At 43.9% G+C, this 10553-nt stretch overlaps 1 protein-coding gene across 1 annotated transcript; it reads left to right on the top strand.

Annotated features, from left to right (window-relative positions):
• The first annotated feature begins 59 nt into the window (after window positions 1–59).
• PRKRIP1 (PRKR interacting protein 1) lies at window positions 60–8721 on the top strand. The gene is made up of 6 exons (XM_037375038.1): window positions 60–203; window positions 1365–1443; window positions 2848–2948; window positions 3713–3798; window positions 5448–5515; window positions 7983–8721. The coding sequence occupies exons 1-6, from the start codon at window positions 84–86 to the stop codon at window positions 8096–8098; spliced, it is 570 nt and encodes a 189-aa protein (XP_037230935.1). The 5' UTR covers window positions 60–83; the 3' UTR covers window positions 8099–8721.
• The last annotated feature ends 1832 nt before the right edge of the window (window positions 8722–10553 follow it).

Raw genomic sequence — 10553 nt, 5'->3', positions numbered from 1 at the left:
TGACAGGCCGCGGCAGCCCCGCAGGCCGGGCGCGTCGCGCGCCGTGACGTGGCGGCGGGGCGGGGCGCGGCGGCGGCTGGAGCATGGCGGCACCCTCGGCCCCGCGGCCGCCCCGGCCCCGCAAGGAGCCGCAGCCGCTCGTCATCCCGCGCAGCGCCGCCGAGGAGCAGCGCCTCCGCCTCGAGCGGCTCATGAGGAACCCGGTGAGGGCACCCGCCGGGCCCCTGCCCCTGCGCGGGGCGGAGGGTCCGCGAGGGGAGAGCGATACCCCACCCCCCCACGCACCCCCGCCGCGGGCTCCGTGAGGGCAGCGGGGCCGACACCCCCCGCCTCCGGTTCTGTGGGGAAGATGGACGGACCTTCTGCTTCCTCCTCCTCCCCCGGGTGCTTGAGGGGTGAGGGACCGGCACGGCACCCCCTTCCCCCTCCCCCCGCGTCCGTGAGGGGAGAGGGACCGACACCCCCTCCGGCGGGGTCTGTGAGGAGAGAGGGGCAGACCCCTCTTCTCCTTCGCGGGTCCTTGAGGGGAGAGGGCCGACATCTCTCCTGGAGGGCAGAGGGAGCAAAGCCCACCACCCGCGGGCTCTGTGAGGGGAGAGGGACCCACCTCCATCCCTCTCCTTCCCGGGTCCGGGAGGGGAGAGGGGCCGACCCACCCCCCCTCCTCCCTGGGTCTGTGAGGAGACAGAGGCCGCTCCCCCCTGCCCTGGGTTGCCATGAGGAGAGAGATCCTTCTCTGGGGGTGCAGGGTGGGCGCTGGCCCCTCAGTGCTCTGGCCGCTGTTTTTAAGGGGGGGGGCATGACCCTGGTTCCTCTCACTGGGTGCTTTGATCCTTGCCCTGAGGAGGAGGTGTTTGCCAGGTGGAGTCTCACCCTTCGTGTTCGCTGGAGGAGGCTGAGATGTCCCTGCACTGTGCTCTTCCTCTGACCTTGCACCATGTGTTCTCCCTTCCCTCCTCTTCCCTGTCCTCCGTAGATCTGGCATGGAAGGTGCACAAATGCCTTTCATCACTTCCCAGGCTACTGGTAATGGGAGTATACTCAGTTTCTGCAAGTGCTTGGAGGCGCTGACTTGCTTCCTTCTAGTTTGCATACTGAAAAGAAGCACAGACACTCCTAATCCTTCTGGGGTTTGTTGACCTGCAGGCCTGAATGTGAGGGAAAGAGAGGATACCTTCTGAGCCTCCTTTTCTGTCTGCTTCTGATCCCTATGCATGAAGAAATGACTACAGCTGTGCTCCTTCTGAGATCTGTCAGCTGATGGAAGAGGCTGTTGTCAGACATATACCACCTTTCAACAATGTGTTAAAATTGCAGACTTTGCTCCTAGAAGATACTGATGACTGGTTGGTTTGTTCTTGCAGGAAAAGACTGTACCAATTCCTGAAAAACTGAATGAATGGGCACCACGACCTCCTCCGGAGTTCGTTAGAGATGTGATGGGTAAAGATATTATTCTTCAGATAACTCTAGGGTCAGCTACATTAAACTTAGAAAAATGTTTAACGGAGAAGGCCAGAGACGGTTTTCTGTTGTTGCTCATTTTGCTGGAGAAAAGAGGTATGAAATGTGCTTCGAGAGCCGCTTTTTCAAGTTTTGTTTGGTTCTTGGGTTCTACCTTTCTGCTTGTCAGAATGCAAAGTGAACAATGCCTGTGGCACTCTGGCACGTGGACCGCATGCAATGAAATAAGCTTCTGCTCTGGTGATGACAAGTAAATGGTAAATGATGATAAGTAAATCTGTCCTTTCCACGGGTCTGAGAGTGCTCTGGAAGCTTATAATTATGAAGTCCCTCTTTTGACTGCTTTGAGTCTGAACCTTGGGCAGTGAGAAGCAGACACATGCAGTGGCTATGACTGTACGTGGTCGGGTAAGCTGGCAGCTCTGCAAGGAACCCGAACCAGATGTTACTTTTACCTGCAGGGTTTAAATGTAGCAGTTGTGGTATAAATTGTATCTGCATGTAGAAGTTCTGTCTTTCTTTGGGACCTTCATCATTATTAATGATCCTTTCCAGAGGCAGACTTGTTCTTATTTCAGAACAATTGATCTTGGACTAAAGCTTTTATATGCTTCTGAATAAACTGTTCTGCTTATTGTAATTCCCTCATGGCTTTTTCAAATAGCTTTGCTGTGTGCTTGTGTTGAACTGTCTTGTTTTTCTGGAAGCGCCTGACGTGCTGGGATTCTGTTGGTATCAAAAGCACCCCTATTGCAGTCCCAGCTGCCATGTTTTAATTACTAGGTGTCTTCTTTGAGGCATGTATTTGTGTGCTTTGCATTGAAAAATGGCTCAGGAGACAGGGGAAGAGAATGGAGTGTGATGTTGAAAGCTCCTGTGAGACTTCCATATGCAGACTGATGCCAGGAAGAGAGAGCTGTAGGGATTTAATTTATGAAGAACCAGTCAAAATCTGTCTTGCATGGGAAAGTATAATATGATGGGGTTTAGCACCTTTCTGATGACTTTTGGGTTTTTGTATGAGATGCTGAAAGTCAGAAGCAGCCTCAGTAGGATGTTTTAGCTTACCTCTCTCTGCCTATAAGAGAATGGGATGTGCATTTGATCTCTAGTTCTTTTACTGCCTCAATGTCCAGCTAAGACTGGATTCTCCCTAGGGGAATAATTGACCAGTAGAAACTACCGTGACCCATAAGTGTGTGGTTTCGCAGTTTGCTTTGGCTTTTGATTGTGAGTGATTTGAGCTTACATAGAATGGTGACACTCTCTCTGTTAGTTGGATTTTCAGCTTTCACGTGTCCTGCCCCTCAGTATCTAGCTGTAGTCATTTGTGAGCACCTGGTATATGTTATTTTCTAGTAGACTAACTCTTCTTTGTTGTAGGTTCCAGTGCTGGAGCTGGGAGTGGGGAGTTTCATGTGTACCGGCATCTCCGTCGGCGAGAGTACCAGAGGCAAGATTTCATGGATGCCATGGCGGAGAAGGTCAGCAGGACTCTCTGTAATGCTGCGCCCCCCCCCCCGTCCTCGACCATGTGGTGTTCATTGCAAATCTTTGTTTTTCTTTTAAAGTCATATATGAATAATTCAGTTCTGAAACACCCCTTATCAGAGGAAAACTGTAGGAGTATGTGATATGTGGTGGTGTTGTCAGTATTGAAACATTTGGTGCTTTGTGTCAGACGTGCTCCATCTTCTCTGTTCACTGGGGTCCTACCACACAGTAAGACCGCATGTGAATGCGTGTGTTCTCAGATTGGTTTGAAAATGCTTTAAAAACTAGAAATCTCTAATATCACGGTCTTGCACAGATAGAATCAAAGCAAGTGCCTGTGCTCGATCTATTCCTTTGAAGTCTTGGCTGAGTCAAATAGCACCTCTTTCAGAGAGCATTATTGTTATACTCTCTCTTGGCCAAGATGAGTCCTTTGATTAATGCTTGTGTCTCAAATTATTCTCTTGTTTTTACTGAAACATTCTGTAGGGTAGAAGCCCAACCTCCCTCATCTGTTTTGGTGAGGATTTCTCCCTCTAAAGGCTTCAATGTTTGGCTCAGGCTGCAGGTTAAAAATGCTGTCTGTACAGAAGTCATTCCTTGGAATATGACTTTTGTATAAAGAAGCCTGACAAAATCTGGGAAAGCTCCCTTCTGTATTTTGCTAAAAGACTTCTCCCTAAAAGGACATGACTTTAAAAAGAAATATTTTAATTTAGATTGTGACCCAAGTATGACCTGTGATCAATTACAGCAAAGACTAGATGAGGAATTCCAGAAGAAACTGGAGAGGAATAAGATGATTGCAGAAGAACAAACAGCAAAACGCAGAAGGAAGCGGTAAGGGCAGATTGTTCCCAGGAGGCTTGACATGGAAAACCCTCATGCCCCGTGCCTCATCTGTAGCTGCACGCTTGGATAAATGCTATCATTCTGTGTCTACACCTATCAGCTGAGAAGTCTGGCTGTGGAAATTAACTTTAATGTCATTGTTTGGTTGCGAAAAGTAGCTGTAAATGTGACAGGCTTTGCTGGCATGGTTAATTTTCCATGTCATCACTAGCAGGATAACTTTTGACTGGTTGAGCAGCTTTTGCTGACCTGTGATGTTGACTGCAGCATGCCTTACTGCATTATTTGTTATAACAATGTCAGGAATGGTCTGTGTGTCCATCTGGGTTAAATAAATACCTGAAACAGCTGACACCGAGCAGCTTAAGTGCAAAACCGGGTGCTGCTTAATGGGTGCACATATGGATTCGGACTAGCAGAGCGTGGTGGGGCCTGATGCTGTCCTCCATACACTGTCAGTGTGACTAGTCTGATTCAGTCTGTGACTACTGAAAAGGCCACTGATGGGTGCAGTATTGTTAAAATCAGTAGCTGCTTCTACCTACCTCATTGAAATGTCTGGTAGGTCAAGTCTAGTAAGTTAGATGGAAAAATTAAAAAATATTAAATCCATCCTTCTCTTAAGTTTTAGAAGGAAGTGAAATGGTTACAAGATTGATACTTTCAAGAAATAGACTGAGCAGTGATACAAGAAGTTAAATTTCACAGTCTGTGTCTACCATACATCTCAGAAGTAGCAGGGTATCATGGCTTGGCTCTTTCAGAGGGTCTGACCCTGAGCAGCCTCTCTCTTGCTTCTTTGAGGAGTTTACATCTTGTAGCTGAGAGTTGCTGCTGAAGAGTCTGTGCAAAGTGACTCACTGGCATATTAGCACAGAAGTGCACAACACAAACACTGTTGCCATTTTACTTTAATTTAGTGTGGTCCAACAGATGGCCAGCAAGTCAGATCTGGCCTGTTGCCTTTTCCCTGGCTGAGACGGAGAGCAGCTGTTCAAACAGCAGACGCTGCCTAAACACTAACACCTCCTTGTCCCCTGTCTATATAGTCTAGTGGTGTAGGTTACCAAGTGGCTTTGCCCTGTAGGAGCCCCTCTAAATTCCCCCACCACCCTTTCTCTTCATCCTGACCTAGGGCCTAACATATTGATGAAGTACAGCCAAAAATAAAGGTCAAAGCATACGGCATTATTTTTTTTTCAGTTAAAGTCTGTATTCCTGGTGATGATTTAATTATTTTTTTCCCCAGTGTTCACTTCCAGCAGTCTGGGTTTCAACACTATTTTGTCTTTTTTATTAGGCTAGGTAGCTAAAATGTAGGGGCAGTTTTATTTTTGTTCCTTCTGTGTTCTTGGAGATTCTTGCGTATCATATGGTTTTGGTTGCAGTGGCGTCATGGAAGGCTTCTAAAAAAAAAAAAATTCCATTAGACTAGAAACAGCATAGAAAAGTTTCTGCTCATCCCATGTCTAAGTTTGCTCTCGCTGAATTTTCAGTTGAGGCCAAATTTAAATTGAACTTCTCTTCTGATGTCTGCTTTTCCAAGGTGTCTGTAATATGTTCTTATCAGTGTATGAATGTGCAGAAGCTTTACAATGTTGGATTTTCAAGAGAGTCTTTTTTTCTTTGCTTTATAGCCAGAAGTTAAAAGAGAAGAAACTGCAAGCTAAGAAAAATAAACTTGAACAAAAGAAGCAGGAAAAAGGTCAGTGAAATTTAGTCTTCTTTTCTCAAGCCTTAGTTCTGTTTGCTTATTGAAGCCTAGAAGGGTTTGTTCCACCCCCCACCCCAAGCGTTCTCAATACATGGAAAGGAAGGCTGAGCCTTAAGCTTGTTATTTTAGCTAATGTTTCAAAAGTCCTCTTTGAAAGCCATTTATGTTGAGATTTAATCTTACAAATAACTTGGCTGTTTGTGAATATTTTCCCTTTATTAGGGGAAATTTTGGACAGCAAACATTGGAATCGGAGTTTTTTGATTGTGGATATTTTGCCCCAGCTATTCTGACAAACTACAGATTTAGAACATTTTCTGCTTAAAAAGGCAGTATTGTTAAAGGCTGTTCTTTTTTCAAGTATATTTTGAGTGTGTATGGGAAAACAGGTGGAAAAAAAACACAGCTTGAACAGCAAGAAACTGATTTATGACTGTGTGTAAAAAAAATTGAGCCATCTCAGTCCCGTCTGTTCCACACAACTATTTTATTTTGCATAGAAATAAACTTGGAAAACATGACTGCCTCTGTTCTCCTGCAGTCTTGAAAATTAATGTTCAGCAATGTCAGCGTAACTGCTCAAACTCTTGAATACCTGTTGCTTCCTTTCACTGAGTGTATCTTAGCTTAGTCTTTCAAATAGTGGATTAGCACACTGACTCTGTAGTAATTCTTAAAGTTACAGCAGTTTCTGATAATTCTGCTGCAAGAGTGACTTGTCTGACAGTTCTACCTTATTTCTGCTTTGCTTTTTCAGAACTGGATTTGTTTCAACTGAACCATTGCCAGCCTCCCATAGAAACATGGGAGGACAAATTAATCATTAGGTTAATTTTACTTGTGACAGCAAGTGAATGTAGCAGAGTGGATTTTTTTGGTGTTCTGTTTTGTTTCTGATTTTTTTAAAGCTACTCATTTACAAATTGTGACTGGAAGTAGAATTTTAAGTATGTGTTGACACAATTTTGTTAATTTTGAGTGAACAAAACAGAATACCCATCCCTTTAGGGAGTGACTGGGAGAGGGGTAGCTGGATATGGGACTGCCATATGCCATTGCTGGGCTGGAGTGGTTTTGTTTGGCACAACTAAGTCATCTTCTGGAAGCTAGAATCCAAACTCCCTTGTCTTTAGAACAGTTCTTAGCTCTTTACAGTTTGTGGTTCTGTATTTAAAATAATAAAAGTAAAAAAAATCAGCCTTCAGGGATCTGCTTGGTAAAGTAGTAGGGAATAAAGCCCTGGAAGGAAGAGGGGCCCAAGAAAGCTGGTTAATATTCAAGGATCACCTCCTCCATGCTCAGGAGCGAGGCATCCAAACAAAGACAAAGTCAGGCAAAAATGCCAGAAGGCCTGCATGGATGGTGGAGATAGAAGCCTCCTGCTAGCCATCTTTAGTCTACTGAGAACAGGCTTGTCTTCTAGGTTTGTGTGTCCTGGCGTTGAGATCTGAAGGTTTTTGGAAAGTAATTGAAGTGTATTTGTTGGATATCGTAGGAAAGCATTTATCTTCCTTTTTGAATCAATAAATAAAACCTCTGAGTTGCCAGCTTTCACCTTTGTTGTAGTAAAAACATTAAGAATAAAGGTTGGCGCTGAGTAAGGTCAGCTGTTGAAGGTGCATTATTATTCAGAGCCCTAATAAAAAATGAAAGTACAGAACTTAACCACGTGGTGGCATCAGACCACTGATGCTGAATCGTACATCTCACTGGTCAGAACTTGGCCTGAGAAACAGCAAAGGTGCAGGAGCCACTGGGAGCAGAAGAATGGCTAAGTCATGCTTTATGCCATACCTATTTTCATTATCTTTTACTTAATTTCTAATAGGTGTTTTCTGGTCTTCCAGCAAGCTTCATGAGTTTTCTGTGACCCTTGTTAATCTTACACGTATCTTAACGAGTTCCTGTACTTGCAGTATACCAAACAGTCTGTAAAAGTTCATGGCGCCTTGTGGAGTTTCTGTAAACTTGGGTAGGTGTAGAAATAAACTGAGTCTTGCCCATGGCTTCCCAGTGCCTGCATTCTTTGACAGTACTCTGTGATACTTGAAAGTTCATGCTGACTTGCAGAGGTGAGACTGGGAATGAGATAACCTATTGCCTCAGCATTTTACTACCTCTGAAATAATGTTCTATAGGAGGTGGAGTTGCTTAACGATCATCTTGTCACAGTGGTAATGGTGGAGGTAAGGGAATATTCCTTCTAGGGAGAACTTGATATTCTGAGCTTTACATCACTCGGTAGAATTAATATAACCTGATACATGTTTCCTTAGTAGGGACTGCTTTGTTGTGAGATACTTAACAAGGAGAACACATGGGAATATGTTACCCATCCGTACTAATTAGTGTCACTGACTACACATTTGCTTAGCACCTGAGACTATTTTCTTGTGAAATACTTAACAAGGAAGACATATGGGAGTATGTTATCTATTCATCCTGTTTGTATTTTTAGAACCTGATCAATCTCAAGAGCAAGTCAGCAGCGAAGATGATGAAGAGGATAGCAAGGAGGAGGAAGAGAAGGAAGATGATGCTGAAGAGCCGAGTTTTGTCATGGGAAGAGGATGAGGCCTTTCAGGGACAGCTGGAAACACTGTTCATTGCTTTATATTCAAGAGCATGAAAGTCTTCATCTCAGCCAAGCAGAACCCATTGGCGTATGTTGTATCTGCTTAACGGTGAATGACCTTCGTGTCACAGGCCCAAGAGATATTGATAGAGAAATGCCAAATAAGAGATTTTTTCTTAATTGCTTGTATAACTGCTGTGCAGTCTGCTCTAAGTTTGCTCTAAAGAGTCAGCCATAAGTCTCTGTGACCCTAGAGTTCTTTCTAACATGGCCCAGAGTGTTTTTCTGTCTGAAAGCTAAAATATATCCATTACCATTTAAGGCAAATATTACTGTGAGGGCTACATATTCTACTTACGTCAAAGCTGGTAGCAGTGGGATATATGAATTTAGGGGAAGAGTTTAACCTAAAGTAGAAAAGTGGTCTGTAGCCAGATTCTCCTGCACTGTGAGTGTTCTGAATTTGGGGTTTTGTATGGGGTCATCTCTAACCCAAAGAATCAGTTTATGTTGCTAGACAAGTTCTATAGATTTTTAAGCAGGATCCCTTTTTTATTGCTAAAATTTTCCCTATTACTTTTCTTCCATGTTTTTTAAATTAATAAATGGGATGTGTTGGATTGTTCTGTCTTCCTTTTTTTTTTTTTTTTTAAGAGAATTTCAGTCAAATAAAGAGATGCTTGCAGTGCTGCAGGAAGGGACAGAAAGACCAAGTGATGTGGCACACATGCAAATATGGAGAAAGGTGGTAGCTGCATTTCATTTAATTTTTGCTTTTGGATTGGAACAATATCTTTTCCAAAAGACCACAGCTGTTAAGCCTCCAAATCCTGTGGCAGAAAAGCTTGGAATGGAATGGTTTTGCTTGTGTTCAGCTTCATGTAATGACACCTGCCTTTCTCTCTGCTTGAGCTCTCTGCTTTGAACTGCAGGTTCCCTGGTGGGAATCATAACATCCGTATATATACTTACTGGTGCTTAAATGAAAGCATATGCAGTGGCTGTTTTATTTGTAAATTAGGTTGTTGTCTTTTCAGTGTATCTTTATTAGAAGTGCCTGCTATCATTCAGACATGCTCATCCCAGGACCTCGGCATCCAGAATGCGGTGCTACTTTTTCTCAAGCCTTTGTTTATGCCAAATTATTTAAAGCAAAAACAATAAAAAGGGAGAATCTCTTTTTAGATTTAGCCTTTGTTGAAAAGTGCTGCCAGAAATCCTGCATTTTATCTGAGCTGGCTTTGTGTAATGGCTTCTCAGTGGTATTATCGTGGCGGCAGGGAAGCAGATGTGATCAAGTGCAAGTGACATTTGTGTTAAGTTACCCTGTACATACCCAAAGACTTTAGAGCTGGATAACTTCTGGGCTGTAAGGTCAGTATCCCCCTCCCCAGATTAGTGATCTGCATGGAATTTTTCTGCTTAATCTCCATGGAGGCTGGTCTAAAGAGTACGTTGTGAGGGTGTTTCATTCTCTGCCGCTGAAGATGCAGAGTGGATGTTCTGCAGTTGTTGGCATTTTCCCTGTGGAGAGGTGAGTTATGAGGATTGCTTCACTTGAATGCCCCTTAGGGCAGGTAAACCCTGTTGATATGTCTGTGTGGTAGGGTGAGCCAGAAAAAGATTGTGATGTTTCTTGACTTTTGTGGATGGACAAAAAGTGAGAGTCTCACAAATAAACAAAGACTGTTCTGCCTCTGAGCTTGTCAGGCTTTTGAGCTGAATAAATAAGTGCTGTTTTGCATTAAGTAGAGCAGATGTTGCTGCATGAGGACACAATTCTCTATCTTGAGGAAGGTGGGCTTGAGTTTATCTTGGTGAACTAAGCAAATTCAGGTTGTGTGGCCTCATCCTGCATCCTTAAGACGCCATCGTTACGCATGCTGAATTATTTATACTCTTCATTTTCTAGGAATGCTAAGTTTGTAGGTGAAATCCAGAAAAAGCAAAGAGACTGTGTTGCTGAAGGTGGTATCTGCCTTACGGTCTTTCTTGCTGGGGTGGCTGAGTGTAGCGGTAGGAGCTGTATTTGGTAGGTGTTGCTATGAATTGTGAAAAATACTATGCCATGTTGTGGTGGTTTGTGTCGGTGCTATGTCTGGAGAATATAAAGGCACTTCAGAGTGAGCATTTAAAGGGATATTGCTTTGTTAAGACAAAATGCTAGCACTCTGTGACCTCAAAACGGGGAACACGTCATCCACGGAGTAAAACAAAAGAGATGTGCTCCCATGTGTAGTAAAATGAGGAACAACTCTACAATTGCTTCCTGCTCCAAATATGGCACTGAAAAAGCAGTAATAACTTACGAGGCTTGAAACTGCTAATGAGTTTGACCTGCTTACGTTAAATTTTAAATTCTTGCTCTAGATTCTTTTCTAGAGGAGTCCCTCTCCTTTCTCTGATGGAGACTAATCTTTCAGGGGCTAAAGTCTGCTGCTGTTCCGTTTCTAC

This window comes from Falco rusticolus, chromosome 1, assembly GCF_015220075.1.
Source record: "Falco rusticolus isolate bFalRus1 chromosome 1, bFalRus1.pri, whole genome shotgun sequence".
NCBI lineage: Eukaryota > Metazoa > Chordata > Aves > Falconiformes > Falconidae > Falco > Falco rusticolus.
The sequence above is the reverse complement of the archived record's forward strand: the minus strand, read 5'-3'. Positions and strand labels throughout refer to the sequence as shown.

Excerpts from the sequence above, each read along its gene's own strand:
- PRKRIP1 (XM_037375038.1), top strand. The coding sequence starts at position 84 with ATGGCGGCACCCTCGGCCCCGCGGCCGCCCCGGCCCCGCAAGGAGCCG. Across the intron at positions 3,799-5,447 it reads GCAAAACGCAGAAGGAAGCG|CCAGAAGTTAAAAGAGAAGA; the intron begins GTAAGGGCAGAT and ends TTTGCTTTATAG. Across the intron at positions 5,516-7,982 it reads ACAAAAGAAGCAGGAAAAAG|AACCTGATCAATCTCAAGAG; the intron begins GTCAGTGAAATT and ends TTGTATTTTTAG.